Raw genomic sequence first — 26,186 nt, 5'->3', positions numbered from 1 at the left:
AAATGAATTATGTAAACAGATCCTCGAGAAACGTTCCCGGCTACACTTCCTTCTTCACACACGCAGGCTGATGTTCTGTGAACACGGCAATCTGCACCCGTCGTATTTCACGGCCCCTGGAGCCGTCCCCTTCCTGGCGCCGTGACCGACGACCTTTCCCAAATGAACCGCTCCCGCCAGATGTTACCCTGCTGCCCCCACCGAGTACATCCCAGAGATTTACCGCATAAGTCACGTTACTGACTGGGCTTTGGAACATTCATGAGGCCAATTTCCAACAATAATCCAATTATAACTCAAGTACCATCCCTCCCCATTAAAGCTGAGTACCCAACATCTTATGAGAAGGATTACTCAAGTTTTTTAAGAATTCTCAAGTGCAAAGACAGCAAGAATTTAAACTATTAAGAAATCACTAAATCTGGGGCGCCTGGGTGGCTCAGTCAGTTCGACATTCCACTTCGGCTCAGGTCACGATCTCACGGCTTGTGAGTTCGAGACCCGCGACGGGCTCTGTGCCGACAGCTCGGAGCCTGGAGCCTGCTTCGGATTCTGTGTCTCCCTCTCTCTCTGCCCCTCCCCCACTCACGCTGCATCTCTCTTTCTCTCTCTCTCAAAAAATAAATAAATAACCATTAAAAATTAAAAAAAAAAATCACTAAGTCTCTTCGTTAATTTTAACACATTCCATTTTTGGTCCTATTTTAGCTGCTTTGTTTCTGACTCGGCCGGCTTAACCTCTGAACGATGATACCCCGATGCTGAACTATGACCGCAATGCCAAGAGAAGAGAGGAACTGGAACCAGAGTAAGTTTACTGCCCGCTGCCCTCAACAGTTAGCACTCCTCTCTGATTCTGAGGAAATCTGTGCCATGACAGGCAAAATAGCCTACACAAAAACACGGGGACAAAATGCTACAATACCTTGCGGTAAATGATCGGACTCCAGATGTGATATAAAAGAACACGTCAACTCGGGCAAACCGTTTGGAATTCTTAAGAAATAAACCATTTTGAAACCTGTGGTTTCTAAAACCGCAAGCACTGAAATACTTTTCTACGAAGGTAAGAACGGTCTGCGTACTTGCAGCTCTGGGCCGTCAGCGGGAATTAAATGACCCCACGAAAGCCGAGTTCACGGCCCTTCGGAGCTCTGCGTGTGAATGGTGCTTCTCTAACACAACTAGCTGCCTGACGCTCTCTCCAGCTCAGCGAGGGGTTCTAGTCGTGGGGAGCGCGTGGCAGGCAAAGCGCTCACCCACCTCTCCGCGCACCCATCCGCCTCACAGACGTGTTTCACGGAACATGCCACCGTCGGTCGACGGTAACTCTGATACGAGATGCCAGCGGAGTAGCTTCTTCCTCAACAGTTACGCCCGAGGCACCCACTTAAAGAGGACTCCGTCCGCCTCCGTGTCCTCCCACACAGACCACGGTGCCACGAGGGCGGCGCGGCCCGGGCTCCACACAGCAGGCAAAGTGCCGGCTGGGACCCTCCCAAGGAGTGTCAGCACAACAAACGTGTCACCGCACGTTTTCTCCTAGTGCAACGGTCAGGCAGAATGATCCTGAATCGTGACCTCTTCTTTGATATAAGGTGAAATTCAGAATCAGTCAACTCTGTCTCGTCTGCCCAATCCTAACAACAGGTACCGTCCAAGAGTCGTATCCGATGGAAACAATCTGCTAGAGAGTAACGCTTTCGACAAATGCATCGGCTCATAAAGAACTCAGACTCAGATCAAAAGAAAATCTGTATTTTTTCCCCCTGCAGACATGTTGACGCTGGAAATTTGACCCCTTTTTCTATGTTCATTTGTGTCACTCTGTAGTTTCTCCAAGTGAAAGATATCTCACGTTAATCACATCACAGTAACACACATAAAAAGATGAAATATGTCGTATCTACGACAACCTCAGAAACTCGTGGCGTTATCGAGTGTTACGCGCCTTAGGTGACACACTTTAGACCGAACAAACACCGGGCCTTAAGTGGCCGGCTGGTCAGACCTGTGTGCGTGCTCACCCAGGACCCACCCGGACAGAGAGAACGATCAGGCTTCTCTGCGACTGCTGCGAACACCATCTCCTCCACGGATGTTTAATGCCCGTTCGCCGACACTGGCGACACCCCTCTCTTTCTCAAATTTAATGTGTAAAAAATTGACCCAGTGATTCCACTGCCGGGTGCTACCCAAGAGAAACAAAACCACACGTTCTCCCAAACACCTGTTCACGAACGTTCCGAACAGTTAAAAAGCGGAAACACCCCAAGGGTCCGTCGACAGATGAGCAGATGAACAAAATGTGGTCCATTCACACGACGGAGAAGGACCCAGCCACAGAAGGATCGGAGCGGCGATACTCGCCACACCGTGGACGGCACTGCGCGGCCCACGTGTGCCAAGTGCCTGCAGCACGTAATTCCAAAGACAGGAAGTGGACGGTGGCTGCCAGGGCTGCTTTCCAGGGTGACAGAGATGTCCTGGCATTAGACCGGGGGCTGGGTGTACAACTATGTGAATGTACTTTAAAAACCCACTGAATTGTACGCTTTATGATGGTAAACTTGAGGGCACCTGCGAGGCTCAGACAGCTTAGCATCCAACTCTTGATCTCAGCTCAAGTCACGATCTCACAGTTTGTGAGTTCAAGCCCCACGTCAGGCTCTGGGCTGACAGCTCAGAGCCTGCTTGGGATTCTCTCTCTCCCTCTCTCTCTACTCTCCCCCGCCCATGCTCCGTCTCTCTCTCTCTCTCTCTCTCTCTCTCTCTCTCAAAATAAATAAGTAAATGTAATAAATAAATTAATAGGTCAAATCTACAGTAATTAAATTAGATATTTTTTTTTAATTTTTTTTTAACGTTTATTTATTTTTGAGACAGAGAGAGAGCATGAATGGAGGAGGGTCAGAGAGAGAGAGGGAGACACAGAATCTGAAACAGGCTCCAGGCTCTGAGCAGTCAGCACAGAGCCCAACGCGGGACTTGAACTCACGGACCGCGAGATCATGACCTGAGCTGAAGTCGGACGCTTCACCGACTGAGCCACCCAGGCGCCCCAAATGAGATGTTTTTTAGTTAAAAAAAAAAAAAACCTTCTTTTAACGTTTATTTTAGAAAGAGAAAGAGAGTGTGAGCAGGGGAGGAGCAGAGAGAAAGGGAGACACAGAATCCGAAGCAGACTCCAGGCTCCAAGCTGTCAGCACAGAGCTCGATGCAGGGCTTGAACCCACAAACCCTGAGATCACGACCTGAGCCGAAGTCAGACGCTTAACAGACTGAGCCCCCCAGGCGCCCCTGATCTCGGTTTTTTTAAAAGGCGGTCACTGAACTCTGTTTCTCTCCCTGCTCCTGCTCTGCTGTCCCGATCCTTGCTATTTATGTCAGAAGTGAGCAAGACTTTGAGAAAAACGCTGTTTTCAATGTTTCAGATACGGTAACTGGTCTCACAAAAAAACCGTGGCTCGGTAAATCTACATCATCGTTTTAGGAAAGCTACGTTGCATTTTTAGTCAAAATCAACAACTCAGACGTAAAACAAAAAAACCACACAAGTTTACCAGTGAATAAAGCACAGGCTTTACAGGTCGGGAACACTGCACTAACACGCCTGCACTCCCCCTCCTCCCCGTGCTGTGGGAGGCCATTGGGCAGCCCACGTTGGCCCACGTTAGCCTGCAGAGGCAGGACAGAGGCACCAGGTGGCTACGGAGACTGTGGCAGGAGAAGCAGGTGGACAGGACGCGGTGTGGGCGAAACGGGCTCCGGTCCGGGCGCCCGCCAAGCAGCTCCCTCTGCCTCTCGCGGGAGGTGGCACAGTCCCCTCCGGGCACCTACGTCTGGCCCCCAGCAGAGACGTGGAGAGACCTCTGTTCAAAGGCAATGACCAGCTCCTGGTTCTAGAAGCACAGCGGTGTGTCCGTCACTAGAAAGCCTTCAGAAACCGCCTGAACGTGCGTAGAATTTCCACTGTCTCCTACCACGTTTTACAAACAGCAAACACATACAGACGTCCCTCAACTTAGGATGGGGTCATGTCCCAAAATACCTATCGCGGGTTTGGAAACATTCGAAGTCAAAAATGTACTTAACGCCCCTAACCTACCAAACACCGTGCCCCAGCCCGGCCCAGCTTCACTGTGCTCACGGTAGCCTGTCGCTGGGCGGAGTCATCTCGCACAGATCGCGACGCGTGAAACCGCGCACGGAACGCACGCACCCGCCGCACCAACACCGCTGAAGTTGACGGAATGGCAGTGTGGGTGCAGGGCGTCTGTCGGGGCTCCGGCCATCGACCTCACGATCGCGGTGCCCCGCGCCAGGAGGGAGGATCGGACCGCACGTCGGTGGCCTGGGAAAAGATCCAAACTCAAAACCCAGAGCGCAATGGCTACTGCACACAGACCGCGTGTGCACCGCCGTAAAGTCGGAAAACCATCAAGCTGGACTATCGTGTTAAGGTAGGGACCGCGCGACTTTGCTGAAAAGCAAAAAACACACAGAACAGAACAGAACAGAACAGAACAGAACGCTGTACCTACTGCCATTCAGGCAAAGGAAAGAAGCTTTGCAGGCGCACCTTCCGAGTTCAGGGTGATGAGGGTGACGTTGTTCCCAATGTTCTGACTTCCCGACTGTCCACAGTTGGAGACGGAGTCGCTGGCCTCGGACCCGCTCTCCCCGTCCTCGTTGTGGCTGTCATCCTGACCCGGCACCTTCACCACAATGGTGTTCTGCCGTCTCCCGGGCACCGCGCTGAGCGGGAAACAAAAACACCAGCCGATGTTGTGAGAGCAGCACAAGCAATGAGCAGAGACTAGCGCTGAAGCCGCCGCGTGCCTCTTTCCTCCACTCATCAGAGAACCTAACTGCACGAGGCGGCAGCTCGCGAGTCTTCCCACACCGCGCTCTCTACTCGGGGGAACAGCGACCGAATCGCACGAAACGGTCTGGGGTTGGAAGAAACTGTGTGAAACGTCAAAGTCGACAAACGTGTTCGTGTCGCAGAAGAAGTAAAACCACCACCCACGGTGACTCAAGGCCTAGAAGGCGGCTCTCTGATCGTGGAGGTGCTCCCACAAAATGCCGGCACTTGAGTGAGAGCGACTGTTAGGGCTGTGTCATGGGAAAGACTCATCGGAGAGCAAGCGTGCCTGGAGACTTCCATTGACCCAATCCACTCCACACTGGTAGGCCTTCTAGAAGGGACTCAGCCTCTGTTAACAAAGTCAACGCTCCTAACTATTCTCACCAACAAAAACCACTGAAGTGGGTCTGAAAAGCCAGTCGAGACTCTCCCAGAGGATGTTCTCACCACTAAAGGGGTCCTGCTGTGGAGCAGTAAGAAACTGCCAGAAAAACGGGGCACAAGCCGCCAGCTCCAAAAAAGGCCCAAAACGTACGTATTTATTACCTGGAGACAAGCTACTTGCCTCTACCGCGACCCTCTCCACATCCCTTCGTGGGGACTGCTAAGCACCGAGAAGGGGGACGAAGCCCAAGGTCCCCGTTCACAAAGACAAAAACATGCTTCCAACCGTGGTCGTGCCGCAGGCTGGGACTCCAGCTTCTGAACTCGATCCCGCAGCAGCCTGCCCAAGCTGACCTCCGGCCGAGCCCCTGCGGGAGGCACACCTGACCCCGCCTCCCAGATCCCCAGGTCTCCTCAGCCTGAGCGTCAACAACTCTTCTCCCGCCACCCGCCACGGCAGGCCCGCGGCACAGCTAGGCCCTGGGAGCCTGGGCTCGGACAATAAAGACAACGGGACAGAGCTGGGGCAGGAACAATCTGCGGAGGGCACTGAGAGAAACAGGCAAACAGGACGCTGTGAACACGCTGATGGAAACAACAAGCAAAACCACCATCTCGGGGCAGGTCGCCAGGAAAAGCGGAGCCCAGACTGCCGGGCAGGGCCGTCCACAGCACGCCTCCCCGTCACACGATGCCTCTTACGCACCCTTATTTCTGACCGAGGTTACACTTCCAGTGTCTCAAGAGAAAAAGGTGGGAGAAGAAAATCATCACCTCGAAATGCCTTCATCGCTTAGCAAACTCAATAGAAGGTGTCTGTGGACCTGACACGCTGCTGTACAGACAGACAGACAGACAGACACACGTGAGGAGGCGGTGGTCGAGGGAGGAGGGCACGAGCCCCACCGGCTGCTGTGGAAACACAGAGCCGTCTCCCCGCTGGGCACGTGAGCACCGGACACAGAAGTTCCCGGTGCGTCCCCCCTTAACACGTCCCCTTCTCCAGCTGGCACACCGGGACCTGGGCCTGCACGCAGCACGGCCCCTGCCCACCACAAACAACTGTGGGCCGCGCCCGCTGGGCTCGACCGACCAGCTGTGCCCGGCTCAGGACGTGGAGCGGCTCCCGAGGGGACTCATCGCGGTGGCAGTGGCAGTGAAAGGTGGGGTTGGTGTGGTGGCTACTGACTTGCTAACGGTACTTTCCAGGGGGTCCGGTGCCCTGCTGCCCAAGGGTTCTTCCATCTTGGCTACAATGGCGCTCTGCCGATCACTGTTGAGTATTACTGTAGTCTGGGGGACGGCGCTAGGGAACAAAAGAATCACAAAGAAAAAGAAGACCTTAAAACAACAACATTCATTGTCAGAATACACAAGAGTCATTCAATACACTCAGCATCCAATGACCTGCGCTACGGGAGGGAGGGGGCCCCACACAGAAGTCACGTTTAAAGTGATTTACGGTCTACACCGGGCATAGGATAGACCAGAGGTGAACCGTTTTGTCGAGAGCTTACCACCCCTCGCTGCTAGTATGCTTAGTTGAGTTGAGATCGGAGTATTTACACCTTTACACAGAAGGGAGCCAAAGGCCACGGGTGACAGTGAGGCTCCTGAAGTAGCATGTCTGCGTGAAACTCAGCTGGTATTTTCACTCGTCCCATCCCAAGGAATGCCTGCACGGCGGCCTAGGCTTTCAGAACCACACGTATCGACACCATTCCGAAACGTGAGCTCCGGAAGGACAGGGGCAAACACGACAGAAGGACTGTGGGCAAAAACACCTGACATTTATCACCTCCGGCTTCTACTAGGGGAGCGTGTGGACCACACACAGGTCTTTGCTTTGAAGGAAAGCGAGTCCACGAAAGAACGGAGCCCCTATCCGGGGACCTTCCTCGAGGTGGCGCTGTGAGTTTAAGCAGCAGCCAGGAGCTTATGGCACCAAGGTTCTCCAGGAGACTGCTCGGTCATTCATCTTCTGGCCACAGGAAGTGCGGGCACGCTCTCAGGAGGCTACAGGGCCAGAGAGCACCGGAAATGCACGGCAAGGCCACCTGAGCACGGGTCGTGCTTAAATTTCACGACTCTGGGAGAACCACTGCTCTCACGTGAGAAAACCTCACGTAACCAAAAGCACGTAAGAAAACGTAGCCCCGTGTCAGAGCGACACGGCTGTTAAACGCCCCCTCCCAAAATCAGGGTCACAAATGGCACCATCTCACGTCCGAGTAAATCGCAGGACCGTGAGGTGTTTTCTAAAATGAAAGCATAATCAATTGCATTTCATTCAAAACTTTGTATTTGCAGCGATTCCCTTTGTTCTCTGGTGACACCTAAAGTAACCCACCAAATCCTTACAACCTGTCCACAGGCAGGCCTCACAAGTGACACAGGTGACCTTCGACTTGGTACTGTGGCCACCCACAGGCTTCGACGATTTCAGCTTCCCTCTTTCAAAACAGGAGATGAATGGTTTGGATGCACTGGGCGTTCTCCTGAAGTATGTCCCGTGGGGCACTGCTCCCTGCTCCCGCCACCCCAGGATCCCACATGCATGCACCTGTCTCCTCTCCACTCCTCCCTGAGCAACTAACCGGGATGACCCTGCGGGGTGACAACAGTTCCCTAATGAGAATTCACAATGGACAGGAGCACAGTAGAGGTCTCAGAAGTCCTGGAGAAAAAAGATTAAAATGTATTCATGGCACCATCTGGCAAATTGTTTGAGTAAATGTACCTTTTCTCCTTAACGATTCTTGTTAAGATCAAGGAAAACATGTTCTGAAGCAACCAGCTTCAATGTGAAGAGGCACCCTGGATGTACCCCAAGACTTTCGGGGAGTTCCCGGGTGTGGGCAGCTCTCACGATGCAACGTCCCAGTCCTCACCTTGCACAACGTACTGTTTTCCAAAAATGTTTCCCTTGAGAGAGCACCCTCGTCGATGTGTCTGTTCCCTTTCACAAAGCCCCTTTCCCACCCTGAAACAAAAGGACGTGAACGTGGGACGCGGGGACCCCAGAAGGGAACACGAGGCCACTCTGAGACACCAGGCGGGGCGTGAAGAGTCTACGCCTCCGCTGACCGACCAAGCACCGCTGGGCGAGTTACCGGGTTACCATTCCTTGTTCTCAACGAAACTGACCGAGGACCAAGGGACCTTTTCAGCTCGTAGATGATCAGAAGTAGTTCTTGACGACAGTGTACAAAGACCTTAACGACCTGAGGAGCTGAGAGGCGCCTCTGCCCTCACGGGAACCAAGTTTCTCAGCACTCAAAACTTTAAAAACTACCAAGGGAAGCAGGACCAAGGCCGAACCCGGTCTCACCTTGCGTGATAAGTCATTATCATCCATGGATTCAAGGATTAACTAAATCTAAAGCCCCATCCATCTCAAAATCACACTCCTGACACCGAATTATTAAAAATCAGTCACACAAGTAACACACGTAAGCTGTTCTGTTCAGCTACGCACTAGTGACCGTAATGAGAACTCAGCCAAAAGAGCTGAGCCCTGTGGCTACGGGAAACACAGGTCCCAGCTGCAATTTCTATCCACGTGTCCGCTGCAAAGGAGGACTGCGTCAGCCTGGTGGATGAGGTAAACTGCAGGGCGGGGCGCGCAAGACGGGAACCAACTTCCAAAAAGCAAAAGGAATAGGGTGAAATTCAACTGTGGAAAGCTTATGCATGGGATGCTTTTAAACGGGTAATAGTATTCATACCATAATGGAAACGTTTAAGAAAACAATGAATGCACTCTGTTTTTAAATATCCAGGTCACAATATGCCAGAAATTATACCCCTTCAACTAATGCAACGTACTTGTATCGACCTCAAATTGTATAAGAAGAATATTTCATTTTTCAAAAATTAAGGAACATCCGTATCACACGAGTAAGAATGCAGTAGTCATCTGAGGGCTGATTATAGGAAAACTGCCACAAGAATGGAAGTGTCTTGCCTGGGCTGAGTTCCAGTCCCCAATTATTCAATCAGATACTGATGTGCATCTGCTGCGAAGCAATTCTGCAGATGGATTAAAAGTCCCAAGTGGCTGACGTTAAATTAACCGGACGGGAGACTACCCTGAATGGACCTGGCCTGATCAGGAGAGCCCCTCCGAAGGAGGTTTAGGCATTCTGTCCCTGGGACTGGAGACGCCGGACAGCTCTTGCCAGCTGATCCCGATCTCCCCTTCCTGCCTACCTGCCCTGGACTTCAAGCGTGCGTGGCTACCCCCACAACCGTAAGCCAACTCCATATAACAAACCCTTTACAGGGTGTGCTGGTGCACTGTGTGTGTGTGTGTGTGTGTGTGTGTGAGATCTCTCTCTCTCTCTCTCTCTCTCTCTCTCTCTCTCACACACACACACACACACACACACACACACGGGTGCGAACGTATCCCCTACAGATTCTGCTGTGAAGTAACCATAGAAGGAACAGAAGTACCACATCAAGTCCTAGGTCCCCGGTGGCGACGTCCCATAAAGCCTGCAGTACAGCATCAGAAGCAGGAAGTCAACACCGGGACGCTTCCGTCAATGCGACGGCGGTCCTCACTCGGACTCCGCCGCCAGTTTCTGTGCGCGCGTGTGCGGTTGTGCACGGATCGACCCCATGTGTAAACCCACGTCACTGTGCCGTCACCGTGCCACCGCTAACGAGCAGCGGCCTCATGCTGCCCCTTTAGACACATCCGGCCTCCCAGCCCCACCCCTGTCCCCCGGCAAGTGCTAACCTGCTCTCCATCTACGGTCCTCACGTTTCGAGAATATTACAGACGTGGAATCAAACAGCTCGTGACCTTGGAAACTGGCTTTCTGTACTCAGCGGAAGCCCCAGATCATCCAAGGGGCAGAGCCACCACCGTTCAACCGGCGTCACTGCTGCGCAGTTTCCCGCGGCACAGGGGTCTGTGAACCTTTAACTCCAGAAGGGCATCTGGGGTACTGGCAGGTTTGGGCTCTTACAAATACGCTGCCACGGACATCCCCGTAGAAGTCGTGAACCTAAGTTTTCATCTCTCTGGGAGAAATGCCCAAGAATGTGACTGCTGGGCCCTGTGGTAAGTACACGTTTAGCTTTACAAAAAACACCGCCAGACTTTTCCAGAATGGCTGTACCTTTCACATTCCCACCAACAAGGGATGAGAAATCCAGTTTCTCCGCATCCTCGCCAGCATGCGGTGCTTTTCGCCATTCTGACAGACGTGGGGCGACACTCGGTGTGGTTTGGACTCGCGTCTCCCCGACGACTAATAGTCACGTGCCCATTCACCACCCAGATCTCCTCTTTGGCAACGTATCTGTTCGAGTCTTTTTCCTACAGGTGAGCGTGCCGTCGGTCCCTGCCAGGTGCGTGGCGAACCAGCATGGCCTTCCCATCTGCAGCCTGACTCTCCGTCCTCCTCACCGGTCTTCGTGGAGCAGAACTCGGTGATTTCCATCATGTCTGATAGCTCCTTTTCCACGGGTGGCGCTTTCGCTGTCAAGTCTGGGGGTCTGAGCCGGGCCTCGGGCCCCAAACACTTTCCCCTACGTCTTCATCTACAGGTGTTACAGTTTTGTATTTAAACGTGTGCTCCGGTTACAATTAGTTTTTGTTCCAGGTATGACGGGACACCGAGGTTCATCTCGCTCGTTCTGCCCGGGGATGTCCAAGTGCCCTGGCTCGTGTGTCGAAAGGCTGCCCTTCCCCACTGGTCTTCGACCCTCTGTCAAAGCTCAGCGGGGCTATTTCTAGGCTCTATGTTCCAATGATCAATTTCTCTCTCCCTCATTTTGCTTTCTTTTTTTAAGGGTATTTTTATGTATTTTGAAAGAAAAAGAGCAAGTGGGGGAGGGGTGAGAGACAGAGACAGAGAATCCCAAGCAGGCTCCACAATGTCAGCGTAGAGCCTGACATGGGGCTCAAACCCACGAACGTGTGAGATCACGACCTGAGCCAAAATCAAGAGTCTGACGCCCAAATTGACGGAACCATCCAGGCGCCCCAATCGTTTTGTTTTCTAAAAACTACATGCTCAACTCATTCTTTGGCAATCTTAAATCATGTTCTATACCCTTACCTATAACCATATGTTGGTTTGTTTTTTAAGTTCTTATTAAATAAAAACCAAAATTAAGTAAAAGGGAAAAGGGTAGACTCATAGACTGTCCTGTTTTAATTCTAAGATTATGCAAATCGCCCAAGTTGTATACTCTTGGGTAAAATAGGATCATTCAGAAGCAAAAAATGCTCTGTGACGTGGCCCAGTGACCTGTGACCGGGCGGGGGCGGGGCACAAGAATCACTCGGCCGTGTGCAGTGACCGAGCAAAGGGCCCTCAGGCACTCCCCCCAGGAGAGTCATGGCAGGCAGGACTGCCCCCAGGGCTCCGCGTGGAAGGAGACACCCAATCCTCAAAGCGGGAGAGGGCACCACAGCGCCTTCCCTGCGCGGATCAGCAGACCACCGTGTGGACCAGCTAGTAACGTGCCCAGGCCCACGAAGCCAGGCTAGACTTGAGCCCAAATTCTCAAGCAGCAAAGGGGACATTCCAACCAAAACCAACACAGGGATGGTCCATAACCCACTACTCTTTGAACACCGTAATTTCCTGGGGAAACTAGGGGCTGCCCCCAGGGAGCCCAAAGTTAGTTTTTGTGTTTTTTAACCATTTTCCCAAGTGACTCTGATGGGTGCTGATGATTTAAAACAACAGGGGCATCCGGGTGGCTCCGTCAGTTAAGCATCTGACTTTGGCTCAAGTCACGATCTCACAGTTTGTGGTTCCGAGCCCCCTGTCGGGCTCTGTGCTGACGGCTCAGAGCCCGGAGCCTGCTTCGGATTCTGTGTCTCCCTCTCGCTCTTCCCTCCTCTGCTCACGCCGTCTCTCTCTCTCAAAAATAAACATTAAGGGGCGCCTGGGTGGCGCAGTCGGTTAAGCGTCCGACTTCAGCCAGGTCACGATCTCGCGATCTGTGAGTTCGAGCCCCGCGTCGGGCTCTGGGCTGACGGCTCGGAGCCTGGAGCCTGTTTCCGATTCTGTGTCTCCCTCTCTCTCTGCCCCTCCCCCGTTCGTGCTCTGTCTCTCTCTGTCCCAAAAATAAATTAAAAAAAAAAAAAAAAAAAAAAAAAAAAACATTAAATAAAACAACAAAACTGCACACACACACAACCCCACAGAAGAGGCACAGACCTGCTGTGTCCACGGGCCCCACACGGCACTCACCCACTACATGGCTCGCTCACTACAGACTAGCTTGGTACGAGGCAGCCCCTGCACAGGGGCCTTTCTGTCCATTTTCTGAAGGACAGACCCCAACTGCCTCGGTGAGTGCTCAGTATACAGTCAAGCCCGTGTGTATAAGATGTGAATGAATTCGAGAACGATTCTGAGTTAGTTCAGTCCTCTGGCTCCTGCCTCTAGACTCCATGGTCTCGTGCCGTGGAAAGAAAAGAGACCAAGACTCGTGAGCCAGAAGAGAAACTTAGGAAGACGATGCCCACGGGACGGCCTAGCGCACTGTCACCCACGGAGGGTGGGGCGACCGAGAGTTCTGTGCGCTCACCAGCGTGAGCCCCGCACGCACCGGGAGGCCCGGCTGACGGTACCCCCTGGTGAACAAGAAGCCTTAATAGGATCGGGTTTTTAAACCTCACGGGGTCGGTGGGGCGTCCGGGCGGCTCAGTCGGTTCAGCGTCAGACCTCGGCTCAGGTCATGATCTCACGGTTCCTCAGATGGAGCCCGCGCGGGGCTCCGCACCGCCAGCCCAGAACCTGCCTGGGACTCTCTGTCTCCCCTCTCTCCGCCCCTCCCCTGCGCATGCACATGCGTGCTCTCTCTCTCTCTCTCTCGTTCTCGCTCTTGCTCTCTTTCTAATAAACCAAAACCAAAACAAAACCCCTCGCGGGGTTGCTGAGGGTCAAAGAACCCAAGCGCTCATATGCACGACCTCTCTCACGGCAATCTTCACATGCTGTCTTATTCCCACTGTACTGATGAGGAAGCTGGGAAAGGGTAAGTATTTGCCCAAGGTCTCACCCCTTAGAGGTGACAGAGCCTGTCACCAAGCACCTCTCAAGCTCTTAGCCACTTGTTAGTCAAGACCAGAAATACTCCTTTATTTCTGTTAGCCTTTCAGTGTTGCACATTTTCACTGTTTTATTCCGATGGCTTTACAACAAAGTATCTTCAGCTTTCAGAGATGTCATGGCAAACATTTTCCAAGCTATGCTTACAAAGTGACCTTCAACTTCTCTTCTGTTTCAGGAAATCGCTTTGTGACCGCGTTAAAAGTCTCTGTACTCCTATTTTAAAACATCAACATCTCTGTCCCCTTAGTTCATCATTCACACAAAATGGACCATGATTTGAACATACGCCAAGGGGATCTATTGAAGTCTATGCAAAAAACCTAACAAACCACCAAAATAAGAGACGTGAAAAAAAATCTTGAAAACTGTAGGTAAAAAGTTTTAAAACATCATTTTAAAAGTGGTGTTTGCCACTTTTTATTACAAAGGAAAACAGAAAACAAGCTGGTTTGAGCCAGAGAGTTTGAGGACCACAGAGTGGCCGGTGCAGGCGGGCACGCGGAGAGGAGGAGGGGCAGGGGTACGCAGGACAAAGACCAGCCAACAGCGGAGAGGAGCTCAGCATGTAGTGTGCAAAGAGAAACACACACAGACCTCGGGCAAAGAGGACAAAATGACGTCAAGTCAGGTGGACCCAGAGTTTGCAAATATTATTTGGAAGAGCCCGATGTCAGAGCTACATAAACTCAGAGAACTTTACAGAAACTCTAACTCTGGGGTGCCTGGGTGGCTCAGTTGGTTGAGGGTCTGACTCTGGATTTTGGCTCAGGTCAGGATCCCAGGGTCCTGGGATCGAGTCCCCCATCAGGCTCCGCACTAAGCGGAGATTCTCTCCCTCCCTCTGCCCCTCTTCCCTCATTTGCATGCGCACTCTCTCTAGATTAAAAAATTTAAAGAAAGAAAGAAAGAAAGAAAGAAAGAAAGAAAGAAAGAAACTCTAACTCTAAACTAGCTAAAACCTCATACAGATTCCAGTGGCTTATAATCATATTCTGAACGTACACACAGACACACACGTGCACTTGCACACAAAACTTATGTTGTGTCCTCACAAAGAGATGGCAAAAGCGATTAATGTTTGGAGCCGGCTGAGGCCAAAGGAAACAGCACGCTGATTCAGGTCGGAAGCTGTTGCCAGCTCAGAGGGGATGGGCCGCCATCAACTAGCCAGTCTGCTGTGGAAACGGTGGGGCAGGGGGGTAGCCTCCCTCCCTACCCGAGAATTTTAGTGCACTGGGCTTAACCCAAGAGAATGCCTCTACGTTTGCTTCCTTGCAGAATGGGGTGCCCTGGGGAAGTCAGGTTTGTATGAACCCGTTTCCAGCTCCTAATCACCAAGGAAAACGTTCACAAGCACTGACTGCACTCGCTCCAGGAAATAAGAAACCAACGGCGAACAAGTCTGATCAATCGATGGCGACACACCCACGGACATTCACTGCTGGGGGGGCGCAGACACCCATCACCAAACGACTGCAGGACAGAGAAGAACGTCCACGACGAGGTTCTCTGCCTACATGGTGCTCCACGCAGGCAGGTGCTGAGAGCACGACCATCCTAGAAGAAACTGACTTATACGCCCAAAGGAAATCCTCTGAATACTCCTTCCCCTAGGAAGTCCTGACGCTCAGCGAGTGACAGCCAGGCTCCGGGCACGGGAGAGACGCCCCGACCTCAGGGTGTCCCGTTCTGTGTCCCGTGCTAACCTTCGAGGGTGAGGCAAGACTGCCCCTTCACGCGACGCCGCCCCTCCCCGTGCAAGGCGGGCGGCTCAGGTGTGGCTTCTCTTCACACGGTAACGTTCAGCTTTGTGCTCTGTGGCCGAGGGAGGAGGGACCTGCCAGAACATCAAAAAATGTTGGCCACGTCCCCGCCTCCCTCGCACCCACAGGGGAGTCTCGCCGGGCCACATTCCTCTGCCGGCCGGTCCTTCTGCCGTTCAAAGTAACTACTCATACAGTTCAGCTGGGGAAATCGGAGATACTCATCGTCTCATTTTTGAGAATTATCTCAAAGACTCCCAACAAAGCAAGCTAGCAAACATCTCGAGTGATTCCACGTTCCACTCGTAAGAAAACAGGTAGATTCTCCAACTCCACAGACACGTGCTGCCTCAGCACACACTCTCCCACGGGCGCTCAGAGGCGTGCTCCTGCACGGCACACGGGAACCGGGGTCGTAATAAAGTGAACGGTGTGTGAAGTGTACTTACACACACCCGGCTGTCTAAACCGTCCAGCGGCCAGCCTCCGACTTCAGTGACAGCAAACCCGGCGGGAGCAGAAGCAGGGGCACAGCCCTTAGTTAAAATGGTAAAACCGGACACCCCGAGGTCCTCACGTCCCAGAGCAGCAGGGGGGCTCGGGGCCACCACGGGCCCCCGCCCCCGGTGCACGGGGTGGTCCTATCTCGGGGAGCCACCAGGCAGCCAAGCCACATTCCCTTCGGAGCAAGCACGGCCCTGGGACCAGTGCTCACGGATGAGATGTAAACAGGAGAGGGGCCAGCATTTTTAGGAACAGAACGTGCCAACCTGCAACAGTCAGCCCACAAATCCGGAGGATTCTTTACCGCAGTTCAAGGCACCCAACCGACGTACCAAGTGTTCGACCCTCACTGAAATTTGTTTCGTGGGGTTAGTTCTGTTCTTTACAGGCTCAAGATTAAAAAGTCATAAAAACCAGGATCCAAAAAAGTATCCTTAGGGATAAGAACAAACGAGCATTAAAAATTGCTTCCCAATATCTAATGAAATGAACAAGTTCCTGGGGCGCCTGGGCGGCTCAGTCGGTTGGGCGTCCGACTCCGGCTCGGGTCATGATCTCACGGTCCGTGAGTTCGAGCCCCGCGTCGGGCTCTGTGCCGACAGCCTCGGAGCCTGGAGCCTGCTACGGATTCTGTGTCTCCCTCTTTCTCTGCTCCTCCCCTGCTCATGCTCTGTCTCTGTCTCAAAAATAAATAAAAACATTAAAAAAAACAAAAAAAACAAGTTCCAGCGTGAAAACCACACCCCCAAATAAGCAGCTGCCACAGAGAAACAGGGATAACCTAATGCAGCAAACGTCGACCACGAGCTGCTTCAGAGGAGGGCTGGTTCTAAGCCCGCCTCCAGAAGCCACACTTGCACCGTAACGGAGCCCTCTGACTGCAAGCCGTCAGTCCCAAACCAGAAGGGCACGTTGGCTGGGAACGCAGACCCTTTCTTCTTCCCAAGGAGCTACAGGAAAATGGCTACCAGACAAGAACCGCTAGGAGGAAAAGCCGGACAACAGGAGGGACCCCCAGGGGGAGCAGGGGGACACAGAGCCGCGGGTGACACCACAGCGGTGAGATGCCGGACGCTCGGATCCTGTCTCTGCCGCCACTTGCCAGTACAGGAGACGGCTGACTGGTGTGGGGAGCACGCAAGACGAGCCCGGAGCGCCTTGTGGTGCCGGAGAGGAAGGAAGTGCTCAAAATGAACCAAAACGACAAGCGGGGAGGGAGTGTCCAAGGACACAGAAGCCACCGCAGAGCAGTCTCACCCACAGAAGCGGGAACATGTGAGCAGCAAAACACAGGAGTACTGGATTCCAACCCAGAGCGTAAAATAAATACCCGTGAGTCCACACTGATATAAATGAGTGACAGTCAAACGGGGAGGAAGAGATAAACCTCCTGTGCAGTAAGTACAGTAACCACATCCCCAAGAGGTGCGGCAGAACTTCCCACTCTTTCATTCGGGGCGCCTGGGGAGCATCCGACTTCGGCTCAGGTCATGAGCTCGCGGTTCACGGGTTCGAGCCCCGCGTCGGGCTCTGTGCGGACGGCTCCGAGCCCGGAGCCTGCTTCCGATCCTGCGTCTCCCTCTCTCTCTGCCCCTCCCCCGCTCGGGCGCTGTCTCTCAAAAATGAATAAATGTTAAAAAAAAACCCAAAAAACTAGAAATTAAAAAAAAAAAAAAAAAAAAGAACTCCACGCTATGTGGAGCTGAGCTCAGTGATGTCCAGTGATGTCCTTCCCAAGAGCACAGGGGGCAGAGAAGGGGGGCAGTTGGAACCTGACAGGGGAGGAATCTGACCAACGCAACCTCAGCCCAGTGATCCACGACCACACCGGCAGACAGAAGTCACGGAGCTAGCACGCACCCTGGAGAAGGGGTGATGAGAATGTCACTTCGCCTCTGGGGTCTGCCTCTCAGACTTCGGCAGCCCCAGGCTCATCAGGAGAAAAGCAACAGACAAATCCCAAGTGAGGGACAATCTACAAAACACCTGACCGATACTCCTCAAAAAATTGTAAAAACCAGGTCTGTGAGGTTATCACACACCAAAGGAGCCCAAGAAGACACAGCAACTAAATGCGATGTGGACCTACAGACATTTGAAAGGTAATACGTGAGGGACGCCCGGGTGGCTCACTCAGTTAAGCATCCAACCTCGGCTTCTGTCGGCTCAGGTCGCGATCTCACGGTTCGTGGGTTCGAGCCCCGCGTCGTGCTCTGTGCGGACAGCTCAGAGCTTGGAGCCTGCTTCCGATTCTGTCTCCCTCTCTCTCTGCCCTCCCCTACGAGCACTGTCTCTCAAAAATGAACAAAAACGTTAAGAAAATTGTTTACATAAAAAAATAAAAAATACGCCAATACTATGAAAAAGTGTCATGTTAACAAATTCCAGGATTTAGACAGAAACAAAATCCCTGGGGAATACAAATTAAATAACAGTGACTCAAAAAGTTCCATGTTTATCAAAGTTCTGTATTTATTAAAGAAACTGAATTCATAATTCACTGCCAAACTGGATCAAGTATTTAAGGAAGAAATAAAACTAACCATACAGAAACATTATCAGAAAACAGACAAGAGAAGGCTTCCCCAACCATTTTTTTAAGTTTTTTTATGTTTGTTTATTTTTCAAAGAGCCAGAGGATGAGCGGGGGAGGGGCGGAGAGGGAGAGGGAGAGGGAGACCCAGGATCCGAAGCAGGCTCCAGGCTCCGAGCCGGCAGCACAGAGCTCAATGCGGGGTTCGAACTCATGAACCGTGAGATCATGACCCGAGCCAAGTCAGACACTTAACCGACTGAGCACCCAGGCAGCCCTCCCAGATAAATTTTTGAGACTAGCATCATCCTAGTAACAAAGACAGGTCAAGAAAGAAAACTATAGACTAGCATACCCCATGAAAACAGATGCAAAAACCTTTAACTACACGTTAGCAAGTCGGTCCAAAAATACATAAAAAGGGTAACATGCCGTGACCATCAGGTTTATTATGACAGAAATGCAAGGCCGGTTTAGCATTTGAAATCAATCAGTATAACTCACTGCAACAACAGAATCAAAAAGAAAAACCACATAATCATCTCAAGAAGATACAGAAAGAGCACGTGAACATTCGATTCACTGCCTGCTCACAGTAAAAACTCTCATGAAATCAGGAATAGAACTTCATCAACCTGATAAAGAGCATCTGCAAAAGACTTACAGCCAACACCACACTTAATGGTGGAAGACTGGATGCTTTCACTCAGAGATCAGAAATGAAGTAAAAGTACAAAAAGAAAAAAAAAATTACACGCTGAAATGAGAGATCCTATCCATGGAGCAGACAGGGTGCCTGGGTGGCTCAGTCGGGTAAGCACCCCGCTCTTGATTTTGGCTCAGGTCATCATCTCAGGGTTCTTGAGTTCGAGCCCTGCTTTGGCCTCTGCGCTGAGTGTGGAGCCCACTTGGGATTCTCTGTCTCCCTCTCTCCGGCCCTCTCCCCCCAAAACTCTCTCTCAAAAAAAAGAAATGCTGGAGAAATTTGATGACAAGTAAAACTCTCTTTATATATATAAAAAAACATCTATGACCACAAATACTCCCTTTTACCTTAAGTCCTACAGCAAAGCTACCAAAACAAAGTGAATTTAGAAACGATGCAGGATCAAGGTGAGTATAGAAAACACGGTACCCTTCACGACGGCATCTGAAAGTATGGCGTCCTTGGAGAAAACTTTAACAAGACGCGAGTAAGAGCTACGCACTGAAAACTAGGAGGCTGCTGAGAAATTAAAGACCAGCGTAAGGGGAGACGTGCACCGTGTTCGTGGTCCAAAGACTCCATGGCGTTGAGAGGGCAGTTCTTTCCAAACTGACCTCCAGATCCCAGACGCTGAGCTTCGCGCTATTCCACCGCCAGAGAAGCAGTCCAGATTAGCAGACGTGCGCGATCTGTTAAAATGCTCGGCGCTGCTTATCAGACGGTATCCGAGTCACCACATGAGGTTAATCATTCCGCCGGTTGTATGTGTGTAAACCGTGAGTTTTCCTTGGCTGGTACTCGGCCCTGACACGCACAGGGTACCCTCGTTAGGTCACTAAACGTGCGCGGCTGTACAAAGGAGCGTAGACCAGTCGGCAAGAGAGATCGTACGTCTACGAAGTTAAGTGGAAACATCGAAAAACTGGAAACTTGGTAAGGAAAGAACGAAAACCAGGTCCATCACGGCTAAAACCAAACCTTTCCTCACAATTCAAACAGCCCTATCTGGAGTCTCTCACGTCCCAAAGCCCACGAAGTGCTACGGTCCTGACTGAAGAGCTCGATGACCCAGAGCGGAAATGCTCTGAACACGGATGACCCCTCACCAGGACTGCAAGTGTCCCGAGAGCCCCCAGGAGGGGACCTCTCTCTACCCAGAAGCCACGAAGCCTCAAAAAATAGCCTTTCCACAAACATCCACCAACACTTAACACAAAAGGCCCTCTGGGAAACAAAACAGACTCAGCAGCCAGCATGGTAGAGGGAATTTAAATAATTTCTTGATCAATAATCAGCTTAGAGGAAAGGAAAGAAAATCATTTTCTTCCCTCAGGTGTCCCAGAGGACAGATCTCTCTGAAGGAAAAGATTATCTCGAAAAGAAATCACTTGTATGTCTGAGTATTACAAAGAGGCCCCTGATTTACTCCGATTGTTTTAAAATTGTAGATGTAGAAGTACGCTAAAGTTTTAAAAGCACACAAAAAAACTTTTCAAGCTTTAAAAATGAAAATCTGGGGGCGCCTGGGTGGCTCAGTCGCGTAAGCGGCCGACTTCGGCTCAGGTCACAATCTCGCGGTCCATGAGTTCGAGCCCCGCATCGGGCTCTGGGCTGACAGCTCAGAGCCTGGAGCCTGCTTCCGATTCTGTGTCTCCCTCTCTCTGACCCTCCCCCGTTCATGCTCTGTCTCTCTCTGTCTCAAAAATAAATAAACGTTAAAAAAAAAAAAATTATAAAAAAAAAAAAAAGAAAATCTGTTGTACGGCAATTACATCTCAATAAAAAACCATCTGTGCATAAAAAATAAAAACATCTTGCTTTTAAAAATAAGAGACAAGCATTTTTTTTAATTAGTCAACATGTGTAGTAACGCGTCCTGTTAACGAAAACCAACCCGGAGCACGAGGGTTTGAGCTGCTGTCTGACTCATCACACAGGCTGGCCCCGTAGGGCACCGGGGACAAGCGGGAATTCTCCCACTCCAGGTAGGCACCGTGCGGGCACCGTCCTGCCAGCTTTCTGGCGGTCATCAGCTAGGGCAGCAGCCGCAGCTCAGCAATGTCCTACTCACTGTGCTTTTTCCAGATGGCACGGTGTGTAGCTTCAATGAAGTGCAAAAGAGGAATTTCTACGCTGATCTGTATGAACGTCCTTATCCATACACCTGACCCCTGCAGCCCACATTCCAAAATTTTTTTTTTAAACGCTTATTTGCTTTTTGAGAGACAGAGACAGAGTGTGAACAGGGCAGGGGGCAGGGAGAGAGGGAGACACAGAATCGGAAGCAGGCTCCGGGCCCTGAGCTGTCAGCACAAAGCCCGACGAGGGGCTCAAACTCACGAACTGTGAGATCATGACCTGAGCTGAAGTCAGACGCTTAACCAAGCCACCCAGGTGCCCCTGCAGCCCACATTCTAAAACGGAGGCCCTTCTGAAACGCGCAGAGGGCCCGCCGCAGCTCCTCAAGGAGCACGTCAGCAGTCGGCCACTTCCAACGTCGACACCAACGTGAGAGGAGCTTTAGAGGTAAAGCCTCAAGTCGCTACACCTAGAACCCCAATTAAGCAAAATCCAAATTTACGGTGCACTTCCAAGAAAGAAAAGCACCTACCTGCAGCAACCCGAGTGTTCTTTTCCCCGAGAAGAACACCGTCACTGGATGAAACCTATCCAAATACCCTCACCAACAGGTTTATTACAACGGTTAAGCTTTAGCATCAAAGAAAAAGGTTTTCTTTCATTTCTTTTTCTTGGACTCATTTAAAGAATCTCATTCAAGCGTACAATCTGCAAATCTGGATCCTAAGTCGCCACCTGGAGCTGGCAGCGCTCTGCCGCCTTCTGCCCCCCAGGGAGTAAAGAGAACAAGTAACTCTCAGAGCTAAGAGCACGGTCTCGAGAAAGAACCAGCAGATGAGCGGGCGCATCTCAGAATGCAGACACCGACTTAGCTGCGCACCGCGGCTTCGGGCTGGCTCTGAGCCTCAGGCAGCCTCTCCAAATGGAAGGGCGAGCGGGGTTTCAGACGACGGCTTCTCACCCACCACCCGATTCCTCGTTAACTGAAAAGACCTTTTAAGGGGCCCCCATCTGTCGGGTTCAATTACACTCAGACTTCCCCACGAATCATCCACAATATGGGCCTAAAAAACCTTAAATTAAAAGCATATGATTTACATCTAAAGTAATCCAGAACTTAAATGCTTCTAACTTATATTTTAAATATCTGAGGCCCAAAATAAATAATTGGTAAAAGTACTCTGTTACTCAGAATGTTAATCAATTTTTAATTTATTTTGGAGACTTTCCCTTTTCTACGTCCCACTCAATACTCGCATTTCATACGCACAATTCTCATTTACTTACGGTTTACAAATTTGTAACCTTCTAACTAAAACATACACTTTTTCCTCTGATCTACTGTAATTAAATTCTTCTCCCTTACTTCTCCCCAAAATTTCCTGTCAGCAGCTTTCAACTGTTGTCTTAATTCTTTAAAAATCATTCATATACATATGACTTAAGGCCACGCTTAGGAGAAAACAGAAAAAGGACTGTTCCTTTCTTACTCTTACACCAGTTTCTACACGTAACTGTTGTACGAAAAACATTCACAAACCCTGTGTCAAGACACAGTAAGTGCGCTCTCTGGCGAGTTGATTTTATGTTACCGGTACAATTACTCAAAGCCAGAAAACCTACCTGATTTGCTTTAGCCAAATCATATATCTGACTCGGTATCAGAAAGCTTTCCTTTTAATTTACCGCTTGTCAATACACACACAGAAAACCACAGCGGCTTTACCTCCTGTCTTGGGGCAGAGGGAAGCACGGTGGTATCTCCACCCAGGGAGGCTGCCCATGGTGTCTCCCCGCCAGCCCCGCGACGGAGAAAACGCTGAAGAAAGCTGGAGAAGCTGGTGGCTCCCTGCCACCCAGAAATGCCTTCATCCAAGTGAGCCCCTCCGCCTTCGGACAACCCAAAGCCCAACAGGACACGGCACACCGGCCTGGAGGCCCAGATCCAAAGGAAGCGGTGCCACCCTGTCTCCCAGCCCCCACCCCCCAGCTTCATGGTTAGGACCGCAGGAGACGGAAACGGAGCCCGTAAAGGCAGGCCCAGGTCACCTCCGTCTCGTCTTGTTTTTGAAGACGAGGAAACTGGAAACGGACAATTAATACCAGCACGCGACTTGACCCAGGTCACCGCGCGGCTTCAGACCAGGGCAGCCCGTGGCACGCAGAGGCCTGTTCTCCCAGTAACACACCCTGCTCCGGACACGAAACAAATCCCAAAACAAGCGGCTCGCAGGTCCAAACCGCAGCGGCGACAGCGCCCTTCAGACCCGGAACTCACCCGCCTGCCCCTGACGGAACCGTCACAAGGCATCAGCTGTGGAATCTGAACGGGCAGACTTCGTCGACACTTTCCCCGACTCGTCAAGATTACCTCTTCCAAACACAGGTAAGGAAGTCACACACGAAGGAGGACGACCACCCTCGGCACGGGCCGGCTGCTTGCTCACCAGTCATTCTCTTCTCGTGCCCGGGAGCAGCAGTTCCCACGGGAACTGCTGGGGGCAGGGTCTGAAATCCAGTGGGGCCTACTGGGTCATCACACTCTCGAGACACCGCTGGCACCTCGCGGGTACGGCCAAGGAGGTTAAGACGTCCTTCGGCGCGTGAGACGCGCTCATCTAACAAAACACCTTCCTGCACAAACTTCCAATGTCCCCGACGCTCAAGGAAAATCAGGATTCTAACAGCTCTCTGAGCCTAGCATCTGACTCTATTCTACGCTCCAACACAAAATGTTCTCGGGTAATTTTAACGTAACAAACTTTCCAGGAATTCAACTATCGTTCGAGTCTAGGAAAAATTCCATTTTGCTTTATTTGAAAGTTCATCAGGAACGGCTCGTCATCCTGTAGGATTCCATCACCAACTACTATCTGAGTTCCCAGTGTGTGTGGACTCACGCCACAGCCCTCCCCACCACCAGGACTCCGCGTGCGACGTCTGGGCATCTGGCCTGCTCACTGCCCCCTCGTGCATCTCACCTAACCGCTCACTCACGGAAATACGTGTTATCGTATTATACCCCGCCGGCCTTTGAGTTCTCCTTATGCTACCATTAAGACATTTTACTGGTTTTTCCAATATAAATGTTTTCTTCACGTCACATTTTGGGATAAAAGGGTATCACAAAAAAACTGCTCTGAAAACAGGCACTGGTTCTGCCAGGGTGGAGCCCCACGGCCTACAGAGAAGAGGGTCCACGAGGGTCTGCTGGAGGAAACCCACGCGGGATCTGGTAGGACACCTGCAAACACAGGGCGGAAGCCTGTCTCCGAGCAACACCACGGATGAGCCCACCTTCCCTAGGGACAGAGATCAGGCGTGGGCCACGCGGCATCCCAGACACACGAGGCACCAGCAATCACACCCACACGGCAGCCGTCCCAGACAAACCGGGACAAGTGGCCCTCTTGAAAGTGAAGCGTGTTCGTGAGCACTCCCAAACCAAACCAGGGACCCCCGGTCAACCCCACCTGCCCCTTATCGCTGCTCCCATCCCCAGGGCACGTGGGCAGGGCAGAACCCAGCAGACACTGGCAGCAAGGCGACAACAAGAGAGCCCTTAGCAAAAACGCTTCAAGTTCTCATCACCTACAAGGACAAATTCTGCCGCCACCGCAAGCGTGACTTTCTTTGGAGCCCCCGTGGGAAGAGATGAGACGCCAAGGCTGATGGAAACCGATGCCCAGAGCCTGAGCTTTGGGTCTCGCCAGGAACACCAGCATCTAACTGGGCACCCTGGACAGAGACACAAACGGGCCACAGACAGGGAGACATCTTTCCAGTCTAGGTGAGTTCTTTATGAAGTTTCAACTCACACGGTAGAAAACTACCACAGGCACCACTAGGTTAGACCGTGAGTGTTTTTAGAAGACACAGTAACTACCGACAGGAAGGAAAGTGCAGGATGCTCCAGGAACACTCACAAGCACTAGCATCTGAGAACCAGCCACACGGGACACGGTAAAGGGAAGAAAGGTGCACCTTCCAAGATCTGGTGGGCTGGCTGCAGAGGACACGCGACAGGCTGGTTCGTGCCCGGGAGCCGACTCAGAGGCACCCAGGCTACACGTCACGCGTGTGCTTTCCTCTCGCTACACCCGGGGCCAGGGAACCGAGGGGGGGGGGGACGCCGGCGTGGGCACAACTCCCGCCACCGGGCCAGGCGGGCCGGCGGGCCGGCGAGGGGGCCCCGCGCTCTGCTCTTACCATCGCACTTTGTTGCACGTCTGGGTCGCACCGAGGGGGGAGCCGGCCACCATGGGGACTTGGATGGGGCTGTGCTGCTTGTTCGTGACCAGGTCCAGCTTCTCCTCTAACGACTTACAAGTGGCCTCCAGGGCTTGCAGCTTGGCCTCGATGCTATCCAACCGTAAGCAGATTGTCTGGTTAATGGAGTACAGGAACGACTGCAAGCGGAAAAGAGAAGACCCTCAGAAGGGACGCCGAGAACCGTAAGCAGCCACGTCCCCGGATGCCGACTGCGGTCGCGTCTGTTCGGGGAGAACCACCCCGCAGCGCCTCCGTGGGGGCCCCCTTCCCCAGGGCGTGCTTTCCGGGGCCGTCCCCGTGCGCCCAGGGTCCCAGCTCTGCGACAGCGCGCACGCGGTCTTCGGGACGCTGCCCTGCTGGCCCGAGTCGCCCACCGGGCAAGCGGCACACAGCAAGCGGACGGCCTGCCGGGGCCGGCCGGGCGCTTCCGAACGGCAAGCCCGCCACCCAGTGGCCGGCACGCGGCCTGCGCGTGCAGGGCTGCGGGCTCAAGTCCCACCCGCCTCCCTGGGCCATGGAGCTTCCCTCCAATTCGCTTCCCGCCAGTGGCGCTCCTGGGGGGGGGGGGGGGAGCTCGCCCGCAACCAGTGCACTGCCTGCTGCAGGTGGGGGGGAGGGGGGGGCTCGAGAAACCACCGCCGGACAGAACAGGAAGCGGTGTCCATCTCTTCTCCCTCCGTTCCTGACTTTGACTTGGGAGAGTAACAGACACCTGCGAAAGACGGGCGCGGAACCAGGAGACGGGGACCCGGGACCAGGCTACCGGGACAGACCGGGGGGGGGGGGGGGGGGGGCACAGGGCTGTGGGAACGAGAGACCCGGGCGGGCACGGGGCTGAGGGGACCGGGGGGACCAAGAACGGGGGCGAGGCGGGCTCTAATGGGGAGGGGCAGACATCCTCAGTCCGTGCGCAGCCGAGCTCGTCTTCTCAAGGACCTAGGCGCTTCTGAAACGGCCTGCGCGGGGGGGGGGGAGCCACGTGATG

The 26,186-nt window shown here is 52.4% G+C and overlaps 1 protein-coding gene across 6 annotated transcripts in view; it reads right to left on the bottom strand.

The window, feature by feature from the left end:
• Positions 1-26,186, bottom strand: part of BANP (BTG3 associated nuclear protein) — a 110,737-nt gene that overhangs the window by 53,653 nt on the left and 30,898 nt on the right. For 4 of the 6 annotated variants that reach the window (XM_081791341.1, XM_081791338.1, XM_081791336.1 and 1 more), the window contains exons 4-6: positions 25,139-25,338; positions 6,444-6,560; positions 4,583-4,758 (exon numbers count right to left, since the gene is read on the bottom strand). In XM_081791341.1, coding sequence (XP_081647467.1) covers positions 4,583-4,758; positions 6,444-6,560; positions 25,139-25,338 — 493 coding nt within the window. The remainder of the gene's footprint in view (positions 1-4,582; positions 4,759-6,443; positions 6,561-25,138; positions 25,339-26,186) is intronic. The other 2 variants (XM_081791339.1, XM_081791340.1) reach the window with 1 other exon arrangement.

This window comes from Panthera onca, chromosome E2 (genome assembly GCF_046562875.1).
Source record: "Panthera onca isolate mPanOnc1 chromosome E2, mPanOnc1 haplotype 2, whole genome shotgun sequence".
NCBI classification, from domain to species: Eukaryota; Metazoa; Chordata; class Mammalia; order Carnivora; family Felidae; genus Panthera; species Panthera onca.
This window is presented reverse-complemented; position numbering and strand designations above follow the sequence as displayed.